At 35.4% G+C, this 22,540-nt stretch overlaps 2 protein-coding genes across 3 annotated transcripts; both read left to right on the top strand.

The window, feature by feature from the left end:
- Positions 1 to 462: 462 nt before the first annotated feature.
- On the top strand, positions 463 to 4,464 carry trnt1 (tRNA nucleotidyl transferase, CCA-adding, 1). 2 transcript variants are annotated; one of them, XM_051113220.1, is made up of 8 exons: positions 463 to 587; positions 823 to 968; positions 1,261 to 1,454; positions 1,605 to 1,743; positions 1,838 to 1,964; positions 2,204 to 2,397; positions 2,796 to 3,049; positions 3,460 to 4,464. In XM_051113220.1, the coding sequence occupies exons 2-8, from the start codon at positions 830 to 832 to the stop codon at positions 3,706 to 3,708; spliced, it is 1,296 nt and encodes a 431-aa protein (XP_050969177.1). In that variant the 5' UTR covers positions 463 to 587; positions 823 to 829; the 3' UTR covers positions 3,709 to 4,464. The 2 variants fall into 2 exon arrangements, with proteins under 2 accessions (XP_050969177.1, XP_050969178.1); XM_051113221.1 differs by having other exon boundaries at positions 486 to 541.
- A 1,786-nt stretch (positions 4,465 to 6,250) lies between these two features.
- On the top strand, positions 6,251 to 10,317 carry avpr2b.1 (arginine vasopressin receptor 2b, tandem duplicate, 1). The gene is made up of 2 exons (XM_051111603.1): positions 6,251 to 7,604; positions 9,567 to 10,317. Exons 1-2 carry the CDS (start codon positions 6,728 to 6,730, stop codon positions 9,773 to 9,775), a joined length of 1,086 nt encoding a protein of 361 aa, XP_050967560.1. The 5' UTR covers positions 6,251 to 6,727; the 3' UTR covers positions 9,776 to 10,317.
- The last annotated feature ends 12,223 nt before the right edge of the window (positions 10,318 to 22,540 follow it).

The following is a 22,540-nucleotide window of genomic DNA, read 5'->3' as shown; positions in this document are numbered from 1 at the left end:
AAGTTTGAATATTAAGGTTTTAATGCAATCAGAGAGATAATGGTTTGTATTATCACAATATGCACACGTTCCTTTACGGCTGGTTTACTGCCTGATTGAATTAACTCAGCGATGTTACAATTCATGAGTCGAATCTTTTAAATGAAACATTTGAACCGTTTCACAAAACCGAATCGGACTGAAAAATACCAGCGATTCTGGATTCACTGAACCAATAACCTAGTGAACCTAGGATTTGACTGATGTAGAAAAAAGCTTGTTACATACTTGACATTTTACACATAAAACATAATATGTCAGTTTTTCATCAACACGAATATGAAACACAGTTCAGTTTGAATGAATAGCAGTCAAACCTAATTTAATTTACAGCCAATAAATATACATTCAATTTAGTATTTCTAAATCCAGCATGCTGGGAGCTTGAAAAGGGTAAACAAACAATTTTCATTGGTTGTTAGCGTCATTACGTAGCTGTCCCGGAAACTGTGCGTAGCTTGGCCACGCCCCCTCTGTGATTTCTGTCATGGCTGCGCACTGAGTGAGTGAAACTACCGATGTGCTGTAACAGCATATTTTTTCCTTAGGTGAATAAATATAACTTATTTAACGCCACATTATAAGTTTATTGTTCTTTTCAGTAACTCCAGTTATAACCTCACAGTGTCATCTTTGGTAATATCACGTTATTTGCTCATCATCCTGAGAACTAGCCTTGAAGTGTCACTTGAAGTCTTAAGCTATTTATTAACCTAATGTTAATGTATGTTTGAGATTTAGCATTATGCGAAATTTAAAGACACTGACTTTATTGTCTTAAAGTTCACCGATGTGGGCTAAATTATTTCTGCGCCCTTCGTTCATCAACCGAGTTCATCTCACGTGGAGTCTCAGATCATTAGTCACAATGCAACTGAAAACTAAAGAGTTTGAGTCCTTATTTACCGACGGGCTGGTTGGTCTTGCTGGTAAGCTCACTTTACGTCATTTAAATCTTTTCAAAAAATACTGTGGTGGTACCATGGTACAAGGATAGTATCACCACTTTGATATAAAGTACTGTAGAGAAGTTTGGACACACCTGCTTATTCTGTGTTATTAGTATTTTCACATTTTAGAATAATAGTAAAGTCAAACCTACGAAGTAACATAAATGGATTTCACATTGTGTACAATAAGTCAGGCATGTCCAAACGTTTGAATGATTACCATGTTCATGCTGTTTACTTTGTACTATGTGATATTTGTTATGATGAATAGAAATATTTGAAAAGAACCAGTTTGAGCTGAGGATTGCGGGAGGTGCAGTGCGGGATCTTCTGTCAGGAAAACGGCCTGAAGATGTGGATTTTGCCACCACTGCCACTCCAGAGGAAATGAAGAGCATGTTCCAGACAGCAGGAGTCAGAATGATAAACAACAAGGGAGAGAAACACGGGACCATTACTGCCAGGGTAAGGTGAAACATACCACTTTTTATATTGGTATTCATTTTAATTCATATTATTAAACGTTTGCTGTGGGTTTAAGTGATCTATTTTCATCTGTCATAATGTCAGTGTTATGTCTGTAAACTGAAACATGCGCATTTATACATTATATAGCTTCATGATGAAAACTTTGAAGTGACCACTTTGCGAGTGGATGTGCAGACTGATGGGCGGCATGCAGAGGTGGAGTTTACCACTGACTGGGAGAAGGATGCAGAGCGCAGAGATCTCACCATCAACTCCATGTTTCTAGGTAAAATATTTCACCTGTATGAGCTTTGCATTTCTCATTTGGATTTTGAATCATTTTTGTATGTTTGATTTGTCCTATATTATGTTTTTTACAGGACTAGATGGGACTCTCTATGATTATTTCCAAGGATATGAGGACCTCAAAAACAGGAAAGTAAGATTTGTCGGCAGTGCCTCACTACGAATCCAAGAGGACTACCTTCGAATTCTGAGATATTTCAGGTAATTATGTGCTATTACTGGAAATAAATATATGTCCTTGAAATTATATCATGTTGAAAAAACTATAACTTTACATGTTACTGTACATATATATATATATATATATATATATGTATATATATATATATATATATATATATATATATATATATATTATTTTTTTTTTTTTTTACAATAATATTTTTCAGTGAATTATATATGTGATTTATCTTTATTTTTTCTGTCTGATTGCTCTGTAGATTTTATGGGCGGGTGGCAACTGAGCCTGGGCAACATGAACCTGAGACTCTGGAGGCAATAAGAGAGAATGGCAGAGGATTGGCAGGAATCTCAGGTGAGAGGATCTGGGTGGAACTGAAGAAGATGCTGGTTGGTAACCATGCTGACCACCTGCTGGAGCTTGTCTATGAGTTGGGCCTTGCCCAGTATACAGGTGAGAAACAAAAATAGAGATGCAAATATTTGTTGTGAACTGTGGTCGAAAACTCTAGATGTATAAAGCTCAAAGATCTGCCACTAATTTTTTTCATCTGAATTTAAGTTATTCAAAATGAATTTTAAAATGCAATTAATGCGGACAGTGTTCTATAATGAAAATGCTTTACATTTTTTAATTAAAAATAACTTTGGTAGTATAACTTTCTGGAGGTTGTAAAAAGTAAAAAAAAAATGGAAATACATTTTATACTGTTTGGTTACACAAGTTTTGTGAACTTAAATAATAGCATAAAAAAGAACATTTGTAAAAAAATGTTTTATTTTTATTATAATTTCTATTTTTTTCAGAAAAAAACATGCAGATACTCTGACTTGTTGTGTGTTACCCCACAGGTCTTCCAGCAGATGGCAATGTTGAGGAGATGAAGCAGATCTGGCAGAAGGCTCATGGCAGCTCTCCTAAACCCATGACTATCCTGGCTGCTTTGTTCCGAAGCCAGGAGGACGTGGAGAAACTGGATCTCCGACTGAAACTGTCCAGAGAGGAGAAAAACCTGGGCCTCTTCCTGGTCAAATACAGACGAGATCTCGTTAAGGGACTGGACGAACATGACGGCATGAAACCGTACACAGATTTCATCATTGATGTATGTGCATTTCCTTCCCCTTTAATATTTAGCACAAAAAATGTCATTACATCAGGTGCTGTACATTGATTTAGAATTAAATCAGTGTACAACATTTTAATTTAAATTAACTGAATTTCACATAAAGCATTCTGAAATGTAAAATGCATTTGTATAAAAAATGTATTTGTCAGACAAACATCAGAAAGACGAAAGACTGCCTTTATCCTCATAACTACTAACACATTCCAGTGTTATTATAGTTTTTTTATGTACTATTATAGTATTTATTCATTTTTCAAATGAGCTTTTATTCATATTTTATATGTTATTTATTAATATTTTCTGTTAACAGATTTAGTTTAAATTTAAAATTAAATTTTCTTTTCTTTTTTTTTTTTTTGTTTTTTTTCTTTCTTTCTCCACTGCAGTCTAGAGAGCCGGACTCCCAGAGTAAAGTACTGGAGTTGCTGAAATATCAGGGAGAAAATAAACTTTTAGATCAGTTGAGCAGGTGGTCCATCCCACGCTTCCCAGTGAGTGGCCATGACCTACGCAAACTGGGTTTTACTTCGGGTAAAGAGATTGGCACCATTCTTCAGGAGCTTAGGGACACATGGAAGAAGAGCCACTATCAGATGAGCAAAGAGGAACTCCTGGCCACCCTTAGCACATCCTGATGCCAGATAAGGAAACACACTAGCATCAGAAGTGCTTCTGTCTCTGCATGCATGTGCCATAATGCATTATGAGTTAGTGTACAGAAGGTGCGCCTCCTTAGTGTCAATGGAGACTGGACAGTCAGGACAAACATATAACACTTGTTATTTAATTTTGTTCTATGCTTTTGCAGGTACAATGCAAACAAAGGTGTAGGAATATCTATGGTTATGGTCTTGGGAATTCGTAATGAATTTTTGGATGTTTTTCAGGTTGCTGAAAATGTTTTGGAGCATCAAAGTGCACATTTTCAGATTTAGAGCATTTAACATAATAAGCATTTACCCCGTCTTTGAACCGTGGGCATTGTAAACACTCTCTAAAACGTGCTCTTTCTGAATATATTATTTTATTATTCATGAAGTTCTCTAGCATTTTCCTTGTGCAAATGGTGGTTTAGTTTGACACAAGATATTCATTCATTAATGTAATTGATTTGAACAAGGATGCGTCTAAATTAAGCAAAGTTCATTTTGTTTTTTTGTTTTTTTGTTTCTTTGATGTGGGATTTTGCCCTTTCAGAAGAGTGGTGTAATTATTATATATAAGGGAGTAATTTAGCTCTCCTGCAGAGAGGACATCTCATATGAAGCAGTAGTCATGGTTTCATTATGAGGGAAAAAATATGTTCCTTTTGTCAACAGTTCATAGTTATTAGAAGGTTATGTAACCAACTCTCCAGGTGTTTACTTTGAAATAAAGTAGCCCATAGTGTTGTGCTGTTTTGCTTTAAAGTCTGTGGATGTTCAGAGATTACAAGTTGAGAATCGGGCTTGTAATCCAAAAGTCGCTGGTTCGATTCCTGCACCAGCAGGAATTGAAGGTGGGGATTGTGAATGAACAGCGCTCTTTCCACCTTCAGTACCGTGACTGAAGTGCCCTTGAGCAAGGCACTGAACCCTCAATTGCTCCCCACTGCTCCGGGTGTGTGTTCACAGTGTGTGTGTGCATGTGTCTTCACTTCTCACTGTTGTGTGTGCACTCTTGATGGGTTAAATGCAGAGGACCAATTTCAAGTATAGATCACCATACTTGACAATACGTCGTCACTTTCACTTTTCACTTCATATGATAATGTATTCATATATTGACATGTCATATAATTTTTGACTTAATTATTATTTTCATACAGCACCATAGCTTTTTAAAAGCAAGTCAGTGTATAGGTGTCAAATGTAAAGGTATAATTCTCCCAAAAATTAAAATTCTGTTATCATTTACTCACCCTCATGACTTTTTTTTTTGGACTTGGGTCCAATATTGTTTAAACTTAATTGATTTTATACAACTTTTGGTTGAACTATCCAAATAATAAAATCTTGAAAGACTAAGGGTGAGTAATTTATAAGCACATTTTCATTTTTGGGTGAGCTATTCCTTTAATATGACTCCAAATCATCATTGGTGACTGTTTTTAGCCACATGAAGATGAAGTCAAAAGTGTACATACTGTACAGAATCTGCAAAATGTTAATTATTTGATCAAAATAAGAGGGATCATACAAAATGCATGTTATTTTTTATTTAGTACTGACCTATTTCACATAAAAGACATTTACATGTAGTCCAGAGAAAATAGTTGAATTTATAAAAATGACCCTGTTCAAAAGTTTACATACACTTGATTCTTAATACTGTGTTGAATAATCCAGAGCTGTGGGGGTTTTTTTTTTTTTTTTTTTGTTGTTTTAATATAGTTGTTCATGAGTCCCTTGTTTGTCCTGAACAGTTAAACTGCGTGCTGTTCTTCAGAAGTCCTTCAGGTCCCACAGCTGTTCTTCGGTTTTTCAGCATTTTTGTGTATTTGAATCCTTTCCAACAATAACTGAATGCTTTCGAGATCCATCTTTTCACACTGAGGACAACTGAGGGACTCATATGCAACTATTACAGAACGTTCAAACACTCACTGATCCTCCAGAAGGAAACACAATGCATTAATGCAGGGGGTGAAAACTTTTTAAATTTGAAGATCAGGGTAAGTTTAACTTATTTTGTCTTCTGTGGAACATGTAAGTATCTTCTGTAGCTTCTAAATGGCAGTACTAAACAGAAAAAATACGATATTTAGGCAAAATAAGAAAAATGTTCACATCTTCATTCTGTTCAAAAGTTTACACCCCTGGCTCTTAATGCATAATTTTTCTTCTGAAGCGTCAGTGAACGTTTGAAGATTCAGAACAGTTGCACATGAGTCCCTCAGTTGTCCTCAGTGTGAAAAGATGGATCTCAAAATCATACAATCATTTTTGGAAAGGGTTCAAAAACAACAACAACAACAAAAAAAAAAAATGCTGAAAAACCAAAAAATTTGTGGGACCTGGAGGATTTTTATGAAGAACAGCAGGCAGTTTAACTGTTCAGGACAAACAAGGGACTCATGAACAACTATCACTAAAAAAAGAAAACAGCTGTGGATCATTCAGGTAACAATAAAGTATTAAGAATCAAGTGTGTGTAAACTTTTGAACAGGGTCATTTTTTTTAAATTCAACTATTATTTTCTCTTGTGGACTATGTAAACGTCTTTTATGTGAAGTATCTTATTCAGGTCAGTACTAAATAAAAATAGCATGCATTTTGTATGATCCCTCTAATTTTGGTTTAAAATAACATTTTGCAGATTCTGCAAGATTTATGTAAAATTTTGACTTCAGCTGCAAGTAATTACATGGAGATAATCTATGTTGAGAGTAAATATTTATATAAGCAAAATTGCCAGAGATTGAATGTATAAAGAACATTCTGTCCATCTTTTCACCTTGTGGATTTCTGAATGCCATATTGTGTTCATGAGTATTTCTGAATGAAAGACCCTCCCCCTTCCACCGGAGCAACATATAAAACCTGTAGTCTCCGCTCACCTCGCACACCAAAGATGCGCAGATGTGTGAATACTGACAGTCCTGTGCTCACTGGGTCAGATAAACTGCATCTACTAACCCTGAACTAGTTTAAGACTCTTGAGATTTTAAGAAAATGTCTATCCTTACATTTAACTTAAGCAATGCAACTTTAGAGATGGAACCCACCGAAGATGAACCCCGAAACGAGCATTTAGCTCAAATTGAGATCGCGCTGCTGAGCGTCATCTTTCTCTGCGCATCAACTCTGAACTTTGGTCTTCTACTGGTTTTGTGGAAGAAAAGACAGCAGATGTCTAGGATGCGGGTGTTTGTGACCCATCTCTGCTTGGCCGACCTGGTGGTTGCCTTTTTCCAAGTGTGTCCACAGCTGATGTGGGACATAACAGACCGTTTCATCGGTCCTGACCTCGTATGTCGCTTAGTCAAGTACCTCCAGGTCGTCGGGATGTTCGCCTCCACTTACATGATAGTTGTGATGACTGTTGACCGTTATCAAGCGATATGCAACCCGATGGTGACTTTCCAGAGGCGGCGAGCGCGCTGGAACCTGCCCGTGTGCGTCGCGTGGCTCGTGTCGTTCGTCTTCAGCGTTCCGCAACTGTTTATTTTCTCCAGGGTTCAGATCGCCCCTGGTGTCTACGACTGCTGGGCAGAGTTCATTCAGCCGTGGGGACCTAAAGCGTACGTGACGTGGACTACGCTGGTGATATTTCTGGTGCCCATCGTAACTGTGACGGTGTGCCAGGTGCGCATCTGTCGCGCCCTCCAGATCAACCTGTACCTGAAAACGCAGCAGCAGCAGAAGGGAGGTGATGATGGACACTCGCACCCTCTTTCCTCCAGAACCAGCAACGTGGTGTCGGTGTCCAAGTCTCGGATTAAGACCGTGAAGATGACGGTGGTGATCGTGCTCGCCTACACCGTGTGCTGGGCTCCGTTTTTCACCGTTCAGCTGTGGTCTGTGTGGGACGCGGACGCTCCGACTGAGAGTAAGAGAAAGTCTTCTAACATTTTGTGTTAATAAATAGCATTGTGCCGTGTCAGTCTACAGTGTAAATGTAAAACTGCTTGAGATATGGTTATATGCCTTTATAAATTAACAGGCTAGTGCAGGGTGACACAAGTTGGTTTTTTTGAAAAATAATGAACAGGGAAAATAATGAAAAAAAAATGCTAATATTTGTTTAATATCGTTTCCTACTGACAAATCTAACAAAATGTGATTAAAAAAAAAGATGTCCTTATGGCAGTGATTGTGTGTGAATTCTTTTATACTCATTAGGCTGCTTTTAGTATTGTAATATGTTATTACAGTTTAAAATAATGTTTTTTCTATTTCAGAATATTTTAAAATATAATTTATTCCTTTAATGCAAAGCTGAATTTTTATCAGCCATTATCAGCCAGTCTTAAGTGTCACATGCTCCTTCAGAAATCATTCTAATATGCTGATTTATTACTTTAATTATCAATGGTGGAAACAGTTGTGCTGCTTAATATTTTTTTTGGAACCTGTGATTCTTTTTCAGGATTCTTTGATAAATAATGTACAAAGAACAGCATTTATTCAAAATAGAAGTCTCTTCTAACATAAGTCTTTGCTATCACATTTTATCAGTTTAACACATCCTTGGTGGATAAAAGTATTAAAGGAGAAGTTCACTTCCAGAACAAAAATTTACAGATAATTTACTCACCCCTTGTCATCCAAGATCTTCGTGTCTTTCGTTCTTCAGTCGATAAGAAATTATGTTTCCTGAGCAAAAAAATGAGGAATTATCTCCAATATAGTGGACTTCAGTGGTGCCCCCAAGTTTGAACTTCCAAAATGCAGTTTAAATGCAGCTTCAAATGGCTGCGTGAACTGCGTTAAGTTTCTTTTTTCCTGTTCAATACGGTCAATACAAGTTAGGGTATCTCGAAAAACTCCTAGCTCGATTTCTTCCCCAACTTCAGAATCATCATACATCGCTGCAGAAGTACCGACCCAGTGTTTACAAAGTGAACATGCAAAACGCCCTTTAAAAAAAAAGTTAAAAGAAAACGAGACGGGAGTTTTTCGACATACCCTAACTGTATTAACCCTGATTACATACGCATGCGCATCGCAGAGACGAGACAAGACGAGCATTTGAGGTTAAAAAGTATATAAATTGTCAATTTGTTTAGAAAATAACCAATCATTACGCTAGATAAGACCCTTCTTCCTCGGCTGGGATCATTTAGAACCATTTGAAGCTGCATTTAAACTGCATTTTTGAAGTTTAAACTTGGGGGCACACTATAGTCCACTATATGGAGATAATTCCTGAAGAAAGAAAGACATGAACATCTTGGATGACAAGGGGGTAAGTAAATTATCTGTAAATTTTTGTTTTGGATGTAAACTTCTTTAATTTCTTTTAAAAAAAAAAGAACGAATAAAAATTTACTAACCACAAATTTTTAAATGGTAGTTTACATTATTACAAAAACAAATATATTTTAAATAAATGCTGTACCTTTTAAATTTTAGTTAATGTTAGAATGATTTCTGAAGGATCATGTGATACTGAAGACTGGAGTAATGATGCTGAAAATTCAGTGTTGAATCACAGGAATAAATTACATTTTAAAATATTTTCACATACAAAACAGTTATTTTACATTGAAATAATATTTTACAATACTACTGTTTTTTTCTAGATTTTTAATCAAATAAATGCAGCCTCAATGAACATAGGAACTTATATACCTTAGGAAGCTGATCCTGAACGATAGTGATGTCATCTCAGTAACTCATTTCTGATTGGATAAGCTGATGGAAGATTCTCTATTTTATGTTACAACACTCTGCACTACATTACACGGAGCAATGCTCGATCACTATTAAACGTTTAGGGATATTTATTAGGAATGTGATCAAATGTAATGTCTTCTGTCTAACCAGTATATGTATTTTAATATTTCAGCTGCAACCTTCACCATCCTCATGTTGCTGGCGAGCTTGAACAGTGTTGCCAATCCGTGTATCTACCTGCTTTTCACCGTGAAGTTCCCCAAACTATTGGGAACGCTTCTGTGCATGAAACACATTGGCATGAAGGAGTCACTGCCTGAGGAGTCTACGATGGTCAGCTCTCTGTATCTGAGCTTTAAAAGCCACTCTGACATACGGTGAAAATGAAACAACACTAACAACCACGTCCAAATGCATGCAAATGCCATAAACATGTACCATGTTAAGGTGTATCATGTAAATAGTATATGCATGGTTCAGTACCACTGTATATATCATGATGTATGATATTACCATCTGATACATCACAGTGCTATGGTGCTATCACAGTACTTCATTGTGAAGAAAATCGGTAGGCATCTCATTGTGGAGTTGTCTCTATATACTCAAGCATAACTTTGGAGGTTCATGATTCATTTTTACACTGAATTAATATTAAACTCCAATTTTACCTCCTGCCTATCGCCTTGCCCCCGAAAAGATGTTTTTCTTCAAAAACTGGTCACAGTCACTTAGTGATGTCTATTATGTAACTGTACATAGCAAGCAGGAAAAGAAATTGCTCACCGCATGTGCTGTCCTAATCACAGTCACAGTGGTGTACAAAATAGTGTGTTTAAATGTTGAAAAAAATGTCTGACTACTAGTGTGGTGGATATTGTTATGTAAATGCCTGTACATGTTCAGTGGTGTGTGTGTCAATAAAGTGCTTCAATATACTGAAGCATTTGCCATTGGAATCTGTTCAAACATGTCTAAAAGGTATTTTCATAATTTAGCTTGAAACATCGAGTCTTGTAGGCTTCAGGCAAGAGATAAGACTATCAACAGAAGTAAGTCTTGTGTGAAGAGGCATAACTAACAGGGAACAAAGTTCAAATAGAGCATGACATTATTTTCTCAGCTGGTAAAACTATGTGTGGTCTAATTCGTTCAATTAAGGTATAGCCTCCCTCCCCCAAAGGATGACAAATCAAAAAAGAAAAAAAAAAAAAAAAACAACCTGTGGAGAGAGACCTGTCAAAACTTGTACATACAGTTCTGATTCTCACATTACAGAAGAAAATGTTTAACAACCACCGATACATGTTATACAAGTTGTTCAGTCAAAATTTTGGGCTCAGTAAGATTTTCTTTTAATATTTTTGAAAAAGTCTCAATATTTGTTTAATCAGAAATACAGAAAAAATACTTTAAAATATCATTACAATTTTAAAATAGCTGTTTATAATTTCTAATTTAATTCATTTACTCAGCTTCACATGATCCTTAATAAATCATTCTAATATGTATTCTAATTGAAGAAACATTTCTTATTCAATGTTGAAAAGAGTTTGCTGCTTAATTTCCCCCCAGTACTGTTTAATAAATAGAAAGTTCAAAAGAGCAGAGTTTATTTGAAATAGAATTTATTTTTTGTAGTCAATTTTCAGATTGACTTAATGTGTCCTTGCTGAATAAAATGATTAATCTCTCTTTCTTTATATGTATGACCCAAACTTTTGAACGATAGTGTATATTAGGGTATATTAAAGCACCAGTATACTTCATTCGGTTCGATTTTTGAAAGAATCGTTTTTTTGAGCCGGTTCACAAAATCGAACTGAATCGAACATTAGTTCCCAGGTTGATGTCGCAAGACGCACAGAAGCACGTCCGATTCGCAAAGAACCGAATGAGCCGGTTCAACCTGTGGGTTCAACCAACTTTCGAAGTTTGCCAAAGATTACCGAGGATTCTAACCACTAATTGCTGACATTATGCCATGCGTATGTATCACCGAGGACTTTAACGAGTTTTTTATTTATTTATTTTATTTTATTTTATTTTTTTATATAGAGGACTTGAACGAGTCTGAGGGGGAACGTAAGTTACGAAACATAATGGAAATATGATTATGACTAGTTTTAGTAAATAGGCCTACATTTTTATTAAAAACCTGCATTTTTTTGGTATTGTTTATTGTGCATGCAGATTATAAATTGTTAATTATAAGACATACTTTAGACATGCAGAACATATCCGTGAAGGATAGGCTACTCAAATATAGAGGATTTGCACTTACATCACGATTTGGTCAGTTACCCGGATGCGCGGCCATATCGGCGAAACTCCGATGTAAACAACAGCATGGACTGCACTGTTAAAGGTAAATGTACCACTAAATACACTGTTGTGCTCATTTATGCTGTCTAAACAATGGAGAAAACATGTGGAAGCTGCTAAATCATATAGAGAAGGACTTAGTAAGCAGGAAAGGGTGCAATATTTTGACAAACTAAAGTTAATAGGTGGTAAAGATACATACAAGCAGTATTAATTAAGATATTAGCCAATATTTCACCTACAAGACTGGAAATGATAAGAACAAACATGAATGTTGTCAAGATTCTTGCTCTGGAAATCCAAGTTCAGTTTGGCCAACCACAAAAGCATTGTGTTCCTCATACACTCTTTACCTTGATTTGTTATAACTTTTGCTGGTCTATAGTACTCCAAATGTTTTTCCTGGTCCAACCAATTAGTACATCACAAAACATGACAATAGTTGACTATTTTCAGCAGTAATAATTAGAAAAATATGCAAGTTTTGTATTGTTCATGGCTTTGTTTACATTCAGTTCCGCCAATATGGCCGATTGATGACGCGTTGTGAAAACCCTCTATTGGTCAATCGTGACTTGTATCAGACATGAAGGAACAGTGCACGAAACTGTGACCACAAACATCATTAACTTAAATGAACACACACAAATAACTTCATTTAAATGTTTTATTTATATAAAATGACACTGAGTTGTTAGAAAAGAAATGTATATTGACATAAGGAACTGATTAATTGGTTCTCTGAACCGGTTTATTGGGCCAGACTGCCTGAAAAGAACCAGTTCACGGAAATGAATCGGATTTTGCGTCAGAGTTTAGCTTCGACCAGCTCCAATACATTCGCCTTTAAGTTTCTAGTGAGCCTAAAGAGCTTGATTACTTTGGTTCAGGTGTGTTTAATTGGCATTAAAGCTAAACTCTGAAGGACAGTGGCTACTCAGGAACAGGTTTGGACACCTGGTGCCAAATAGATGAACACGAGGTTGGAAAATCGGAAAGTAATGAAAAACCAAAAATCAACAGAAATGTGATGCTTTACACCTGAATCAATAAGGCTCTTAATCTCTAGCTGTGGGATGTTGCCAGATATCGACAAGCAGAAGCTCACATCTTCATTCCATGTGGCTACGTCCAGCCAATTTTGACGTGATTCCCAGAAGCTGCATCTTGGACGGTCATCTGTCACGCCAGTCTGTAGAAATGTTCTCTGCAGTTGGGACACAGTTGAGCGGCTTAGAGCACAGTGTGGTGACATGCCTGAATGCATGCTAATTTCGCTCTCCCTTGCATAGCCACTTTCATTTTCATTTACTTTAGAACTTAAAATTGGACTGATTTGAATCAGCTTTGACTTTGATTATATACTGTGGAGTGCTTTTGAGAACATACTGAGTGGTTGAAGTCAGCAGCATATGACAAACATTGCATGCATTACTCATTGAAAGTGACTGATCTATTAAAGTGGGGCACTGGTAAGAAGCGTTATTTTTCTGGCATTGGGTATTTAAGTTCTTGACATTGGTGCGTGAAAAACACAGCACACTTCACAATCACAGCTGATTCGTTGCCCTTGTAATGCTACATTTCCAGTAATATCTACATCAAACAAGCAGAGCATAAAAAGCATTTTAGTAGGCAGCCTAATGACAGACATGCTCCTGACCTACATATCAATGTAAAAAATATGCTTTTAACACAGCTTGCCACTAGGTCAAGTGATTAGGAGATTAGAAATGAAACATGCTTGTATGGGGATTTGAAAACTAGAGGTGTACATCAGTTTGGTTATAATCATTCTTTCCAATGTAACTCTTTGATGGCTTAGACAGAAACCTTAATAGATATGGTGGCTCACAGTGATTCATCTATTCACTCAGAATATGCATTTATACTCTGCTTTTCATCTCAGCAGCAGGCTTATTTTTTATTACACACAGGGAAGTCACAGTGCAAACACAGTGTAAAATGTTCAGTTGTTTTTACCTGACACGACCCCTGAAAACATTTTTGTTATATATTTTGAATAAATGATTTTATTTCAATATAAGGCAAGACAGGTGAATAGAATAAAATCTAACTAATAGATGACTCCATACTTCCCCAGTTCATTGATTACATTACAGGAATGGTTCACCCATTTGATGAAAATATACTCACCGTCAGGCCATCTGAGATGTAGATGAGTTTGTTTCTTTATGAACAGATTTAGAGAAATTTAGCATTACATCACTTGCTCACCAATCTGCACCTCTGCAGTGAATGGGTGCTGTCAGAAAAGTCCAAACAGCTGAAAAAACATCACAATAATCCACAAGTAATTCACATGACATTCACATGTCCATCAATTAATGGTGGATTATTGTGATTATTGTGTGTGTTTTTATTAGCTGTGTGGACTCTCATTTTGACAGCACCCATTCACTGCAGAGGATCTAGAGCAAGTGATGTAATGCTTATGAAATGTGATTTAAGATGCGATTAAGAAACTTTTTTTTTCCCAGCAGTCTATGAAAAGCCAAATAGCCGAATATATATTCTATATATATAATACTCTAGTTCTAGTTCTAGTGAGTCTGTAATTTAGATTTTCACTGAAACAAGTCTGTAATCTTTGAGTGCTGAGCACATGGCATGAAATTGCTAGCACAGAGGGAAGAGATGTATCACTGCTGTAACATTGTGATATGAGAGCTTAAAGAGGACTATCAAAAATTGCACTTTGATATGGGCCTATCTTATCCAAATTATCAGTGTGCAACATGAAACGACATGGTTTTTGAGCTTCAGTCAGTGTGTGTTGATCAACACTTTATCTTGGTCAGAACAGGGGTTTAAAAATAAGTAAATATATAAATCAAATCTGCAGAGATACTTGAGTTTAATTGAGAAGCTGTTAGCTATATTTTTAGTCATATTTTGAATTGAGTTATATTTTTAGATTTTCTGTTTAAATTTTAAAGTTTAATTTTGTTGCGTTTTTTTTTTCCAGTTGTTTTAGCAGTTTAAAATATGCCTATAATTTTAATCATTTTTATTTCAGGTTTTTTTTTTTTTAATTTAATTTCAGTTTTGGTTTTTCTTTCTTTTTTGTTTGTGTATTTGTTTGTTATGGTTGTTATGGTTTAGTTAATGATTTGTATATATAGCTACAGTAGTACAGGGTTCAGGTCATTTTCCCTAAAAAGTACATATGTTCATAATTTGTTTCAGGCACTACATTGCTTTGGAACAATATTTAGTTTTTAATAAATATTTAGTTTTTAAATAAACTGAATGTGAAAGAGTGTTTCTTTAATATTTTAATAATTGATTTTGGCTTCAGTACAGTGACTAAACAAACAAACAAAAATGAATACAATTATTTCATTTTGGAAACAACATGTTGTCTTCACAAGTATTATTTTTCATACCCAACATATTCTTTTATATTTATATTTCAACAAGTCTTTTATATTTGGTGGTGAGCTTTGTGATTTTTTTCACTCCAGACTCTAAAAACAGCATGTGTTAAACATTCCCGAGAGACAAGCACTTACAGGCTACAAAAAGTGAAATTGATTTACTGTTTGTGTGAAAACAGCATGAGGGTGGATGTGTTTGTGTTGCACAACTGCTCCCATTTAGCATTTTCACCATATCTCTGTGTGACTCATAGATCATGTCTGCTGGGCTTTCACACCTGCTGTACGATGAAAATGCGAGACAGTGTTTCCAGTGGCTTGTTCAATAAACCTCTTGATGCTTTTCTAAATATTTCCTCCCACATTAGATGGTTACTACTGGGCAATATTTGTTTGCTACATAATATGTCTGTAGCAAGATTAAGAGTTACAAATAAATGTATCTGTAAATCAAAATTTGACATACTTTATTTTCATAATTATACTAAATCTAAGTGTAAGGTTTATGCTTAAAACAAAAACTTCTTAGAAAATTTGTCAAATTATCTTACACAATTGTTCCACAACAAAATACTGATTAAGACTGATATGGTTTGAACCTGAGTTTGAACTTCCAAAATGCAGTTTAAATGCGGCTTCAAACAATCCCAAATGCGACTGTAAATGATCCCAGCCGAGAAAGAAACGTCTTATCTAACATAACGATTGGTTATTTTAATAAAAATAATAATATTTATATACTTTTTAATGCCAAATGCTCGTCTTGTCTTACTCTGCCTGGACTGTTTTTGTTCCGGTTCATGACAGCTAGGGTCGAAAAACTGCCATCTCATGTTCTCCCTCAACTTCGAAATCGTCTGAAGCCGCATTTAAACTGCCTTTTGGAAGTTCAAAATCGGGGCACCATATCAGTCCATTATATGGAGAAAAATGCAGAAATGTTTTCCTCAAAAAACATAATTTCTTTACGACTGAAGAAAGAAAGACATAGACATCTTTGTTTTAGAAGTGGACTTTCTCCTTTAAGGCTTCACAGAGATGATCAATATATACACACATTTTGTTCAAACAAACTTTCAAATTTTCTTTTATCAATGCCACTTCTACATTAACTTTAAATAGACAAATTATCAGCACTGCTTTTAGTCTTCTTTTTGTGCTCTTTTCACTAATCAGTGTTAAACTTGAATGTTGGAATTACAAAAGGCTGTTAATGAATGTGTTTGAAACATGTAATTTGCCAGTGTTTTTAGCAGTTCATTCAGCAATAACAATTAGCACAACATTTAGGAATGTGTTTAAAATGTACTGTCCAAGTTGTTCCTGAAAGCTTCATTGAAATGTTGTCGACAGTGTTTTAGTCAGAATGCAGCTGTTGATGCTTTTAACTCCAAGACCCAAGACTCAATTGACTCTTTGAAAAGACCCGCCTCCCACCTTCTCAATGTTTCTGTGTCCGACAAACCATGGCACTCTCACGCCACACATCATGTTCTCACACAGTGAAAAATACATCACGGAGCAAAGGAAACTGACATTGCACCGACAGACAAGACTGAGCAGGTTACTACTAAATATACTGTAAAAACTTTAATTAGCTGTAAAGTTGCTTTGCAACGATATGTATCGTGAAAGGCGCTATACAAATAAATTTGAATTGAATTGAATTGAAAACTTTAGGTCAGAAACAAAGTCTCAGCTTTCAAATTTTCCCATTCTTTAAGAAATTCAAACAATAAAACCATGTGGCTCTTTAATGTGTCATGACATATCACTGTAGTGCCTTCAAGTGGCACTGATCATCTATTCCTCTTTACTTGTAGCAATAAGCATGAATGAACATCAGAAGGCATCTTGTTTCAGCGGAAAGACGTCAATACACACCATTTTTCAAGTTCATGTCCACTGACGTTGAGCTACTTTCCTGTCTGGTTTGGTCAGATTGCCTGTCAATCAAACTCTACTCTGATAATATAGATACTATATCACATTACGTTGTTTAGACAGGCATTTGCAGGTCATATTCCTTTGTGGTTTTTTAAAAAAAAAACTAAGGGCCTGGCATATCCTCCTTATTTTGCCTGTAAGAGTAGGTGCGGCCATTTGTGCATTTTATGGGTCTGGCTTCTGGTGTCATCCATATCCAGCTATTTTTAACTGTACAAAACAGCTTGTTTTGCTGCTTGACAGTTTTACTGTTTACTGCATGTTGTTATTTTTCTCGTTATTTTCCTATAGCTAATGAACCGCGATCATCTCTTCATGTAATTACGGCATTTCAGCATAAATGAAAAAAGTCATTATTTAACAAGCCTGTAACCACCTAAATCAATTATTTTAAGAATTTTTTGGCAAATCCACGTTTTTCATATAAACATTATGTTTGTTTTTTTTTTTTTTGTTTTTTTTTTTTTGTTTTTTTTTTAGTTTATGATTGTTACAGTGCCAGCTGTGGTCAGATCTTCTTAAAATTTTACATGTGTGTTTAGAATCACCTGTCACATGTTCTCACCAGGTTCTGTGAAGTTTTGGTTTTGTTTAGGCTTTATAGGCTTTTGGGTAAGTTTGGGCAGGCCTCTTTTCTAAACGACCCCGTTATAGCTTCCCAAAGGGTAAATTTCAACATTTTTTGATAATTATTGAACTTGAGAGTGAGAGAAAATTGCAATTTATTGCGATTTATTTCAAATTTATTTCAAATTTCTCACAGACCTTTGGGGCCGTGAATCAAACAAGCCCACCAAATTTTGTTCCGATCGGCCTCAGTTAACCTTATCTAATAGGTGTTCAAACTTCATTGGCCATGTTTTTTTGAGATACACAAATGTCCTTATAGACACCTGTGACTCTTTGAACCAAGACCGTGCATTTTCATGTTGATAGGGCATGTCTTATAGCACCACCAAGTGGCCAAGCTGTAGTCTCTAGAGAATCTTCCTGCACTGGTTTGCAAAAGTAGGTTTTTCAAAAAATCCAAAATACCGGAAATTTGAGCCTGAGATTGACCGTTTAGGAGTTTTGAGCGATTTCATACTTTTGATCGCTGTAGCGTCCCTGCCAGGCCGATTGGGGTGAGCCTTGGTCATGTTGTAGGTGGTTTGAGTACTACCGTCCCTCCAAGTTTCAAGTCTGTATGACTTACTGTTTGATCTTTATGATTAGTTTTATGTGGAGATTGCTGATACTTGGTCATTCTAACAATTACAATAGGGTTTCAGCACTGTGCACTTAAACCCCTAAAAAGTATCAAATAATGCAATAATTATTCACACCACAGTGCATGTTGGGAATGCACTGAGCCACAAAACTAATGCTGTTGTTAATTTTATTTAAGTATTATTATTTACATGTGCATTTTGGTACTAATACCAGGGGTGGCGAACTCCGGTCCTGGAGACCCACAGCCCTGCAGAGTTCAGCTCCAACCCTAATTAAAACTCACCTTCCTGTTGCTTTCTAGTAACCCTTCAGACCTCGATTAGCTTGTTCAGGTGCGATTAGGGTTGAAGCAAAGCTATGCAGGGCTGCGGCTCTCTGACATTCGCCACCCCTGCTAATACCATAATGTTCAATTAATAAGTTGATTACGTAAACACTGATGCATATACACCATTTTACTTAAAATTATTAAACTAATGGCTTTTGTTCAAGCTCATTGTACACTTTGAGTTAAAGTGGGGTGGTGAAGATAGGCCTCAAAATGGCTTTTGTTCAGAAGAAAATTGTAACAATTACTCTCTATTCCGTTAGACCGTAGGAACAGAAAGTGGCTTCTTCTCTGACGTGTCTTACATGAACAGTCAAACACTTTGCAACTGCAGTTCAAACAGTGTGAGATCAATTCGAGAGCATCCGTGAGCACGTGTAACATCATTTGTGCCAAGATTTGGTACACGTGTCCTCTGAGTATCCGAATGACGTATGTGTTTAACTGCATCCAAGCCTGTTTATATTAAGTATAAGCATTGTAATTCTCAGAAAAACCCTATGACACCAATGAGCCACACGTGTTCTGTGTAAAAGTGCCACTGCTAGACATTGCATCTAATTAATGTAATCAAGATTTTGAAGGTCAAACACTTCATGTCTCTACTACCTGCTATCCTTAACCTAAAAAAAAGATTTTGCACTCAAACATAAGAGACTATTGGTTCTCTTTACTAAATCACAATTTCATACTTGGTAATAAATAATAATCGTAATGATGCACAAGATTGAGGGAGACAGGAAAAAAGAAACCTACTCAACTTAATCAATGATTAGCACAAATGATCAGATGAAACTACATTTCTACTTGACTTTAAAATATTCTGCAGCGTATATGTCCATTTACAGCATCTATGAGAGTTTACATAACACATAATTACAACATATCTCAGAACATGCATCAAATTGAGCTGCGAAGCTGAGCAGACTCACGGTAATCAAATCTAACAATGCAGTAATGTGTGCCTCACTTTTTTCTTTTTTTTTCTTTTCTTTTCTTTTCTTTTCTTTTCAAACTTAAAATATCTTGCCAACATGATGGAGGTTTCTTCCAGTTTTAGACCAAAGAACCTTAGACAAGCATCTTTGTACAGTTTAGCTTTGCAATGTACTAAAAAACTAAGAAAAGTTTGCAACATTGTTTATTAGTATTAGTTTATTGAGTATATTCAAATATGTCAACTGCTTCAAAATTGACTTATTAAACCAAAATTGACTTATTAAATATCTTTGTAGACTTAGTAATACTTGTAATCTTTTTTTGTTTTTGTTTTTTACAGTGTGTTCTAGTGAAAAGATTTATGACCATTATTATCTTGGCAATAATATCATGTCAAAAGAAGACAAGTATTTATGAGCCAAATTTTACTGGGGCACAGTGGAATTAAAAAATAATATTAAATGAGTGACGTTAGAGAGGAAGTGAGCTGGAAATGAGTTTTAGGGATAAAAAGATCTGATCTGTTCATAATAAGACTTTGATGCCTGCTGACACCATTAGCTCTGGCATATCAGAGGCTTTCAAAGGAAAGAATTGGATCAATGAATGTGTCTCAATAAGGCCTTTGAAATTTCCATACAAGCTTTGAACGTTGGACAGATGGCATAAGGATACATGTACTGCCTGGAAATGGATATGGACACATGGAGACAACAAATGTAGCATTCAGTATGTCTGTCTATGGAGCTCTGCTGTTATTTTTCATTACTTGCTTTATGTTTACTCTATGATGGTGAAAAATCATTATAGAAGAACAAACAGTATGGATATCTCAAAACATGCTGTTTGTTGAAGAAAGGTGTGCTTTTTATGAAGGGCTCAAAAATGGTCTCAGTTTTAGTCACAGGCTGACGTTGGACTGCACTGTAAAAAAATTCCTATAGAAATTCCTGTATTTTACTTGTAAAATATACAGTAAGTTTATGGTCTTTTCTCCAGTTATATATTGCAATACAAGAAAAAAAAAGAAAAAAAAAAGCAACGACAACTGTGTAACTGTTAATGTTTTTAATTGTTCAAATGTTGCAATAACCCTTGCAATAACATTACAATTTTCACAGATTCATTTAAGACTCAAACAAAACACTATTACAAACTATTATATATATTACAGCACATACCATTTTAACTATTATAGCTAGAAAAATTCTTAACATTTATCCGAAGCACAACATACTGATAACAGTGAACAGCAATGACAGTGAAGCTTCAAATAAAACTCAAACTTTTGTTACACACAAGAAGCATTTTTCAAGAATGTATACATAAATATTTGTATGTTACAGCAATTACAAAATATGTAAAAAAATAAATAAATAAAATAAAAAAAAATCAGGAACAAGTTGAATCAGATAAGAACAATCTTAAAAACATACAAATTCACAAAAACTCTCCTGAGTAAAATGCATTTGCCCATAGTGGAGTTTTGCCAGCTGAAATCCACAAACTCCTTAGACACATGAGGGTTCAGGCCAGAGTTTCTCCTTTGCACCATCTTCCCACTTCTTTTGCTGATCTGGAATTTTGCAGAGCACTTGAGGTGTGTCAGGATTTATCGTCACAATGAACCGTCACAAAAGAAAATAATTACTTAGATTCATATTTCATTCTCTTTTGTAAAAACTTTTTAGAGCATTAGTTCAGCCAAAATGAAAATTTTGTCATCATTTACTGTGTTGTTACAAACCCATAAAAATCTAGTTGGTTTTCAGAACACATGAAAATTGATCTCTCTTCATTTTTGTCTATCCAGGCAACCAAAGTCTTTTAGCTTCAAAAAGTGCATAAAGACATTGTAAAAATAATCCATATGATTCGAGTGGCTTAAGACACCTAATCAGTTCTCAAGCATGTTTGAGATTCTGTTTACCACATTTGACGCACTCTACATATTTGGATGATCAATGTTTGTATGTGAATAAAAGCCCACGGATTAATCATATGGATTAATTCCATTTCTTTACGCACTTTTTGAACTGGAATATTTTGGTTGTGTGTACTTTCAGTGGACAGACAAAAATACTGTTATGAATTCATTAGAAGAATAAACAGAATAGTACACCAGTTAATTTTATTTAACTTAAATTGCATGCCAAGAAGACAACAGAAGGACTAAGGACTTGAAGGACTAAGACTTTCCTCTGACTGTTTCAGGAAAAGATTCAAAGCTTTGAGTGTGTTGTAAAAACAGCTCTATCTGTTGGTTAGTAAAAAATAAAGCAGCCAAAAGCCTATGAAATAAGCTCCGTCGTAAGCAGCATCACCACACATTCCATATATCGATTCATGTTACGTGCACATGATGAAATAATTTGTATTCATATTGTATGATTGGGTATATAAAAATGTAATTAAATAGGTTTAAATGTAAAAGTACTTGTAAGATCTGAGAGTTCGAACAGAAAGAAAGTAAGGCTTCGTATGTCATTTCTCACGTGATTTCTACGTTAAAAGCTCAAGCCTTGAATCGAGGCTTCATCTGGCAAACCTGTATACACTTTTGTCTACTGTGGAACACAAAAGATATTTTGAAAAATGTTGGTGACCAGTGCTGGTGTTTCAGGTCCTGTTGACTTCCATTATATGGACAAAAAACAATAAGAAGTCAATGGGAACTGAAACTGTTCGGTCACCAGCATTCTTCTAAATATCTTTTTGTTAAACAAGAAAGAAGTGCATACAGGTTTGGAACGACATGAAGGTGAGTAAATGATGACAATTTTCATTTTTGGGTGGATTATTCTTTTAAGGGATTGTTTACTCAAAAATGCAAATTCTCTTATAATTTTCCCCTTATGCAATCCCAGATGTACATGGCTTTCATTTTTCTTTTTCCCGTTAATGCTTACTTAATATTTCAGCATATTGCAAGATATTAATTAATCAATTAATTAATTTATTGTGTTCATGTTTTTTATAGTGATATTTGTGACT

This window comes from Labeo rohita, chromosome 6 (genome assembly GCF_022985175.1).
Source record: "Labeo rohita strain BAU-BD-2019 chromosome 6, IGBB_LRoh.1.0, whole genome shotgun sequence".
Classification (NCBI taxonomy): Eukaryota; Metazoa; Chordata; class Actinopteri; order Cypriniformes; family Cyprinidae; genus Labeo; species Labeo rohita.
The sequence above is the reverse complement of the archived record's forward strand: the minus strand, read 5'-3'. Positions and strand labels throughout refer to the sequence as shown.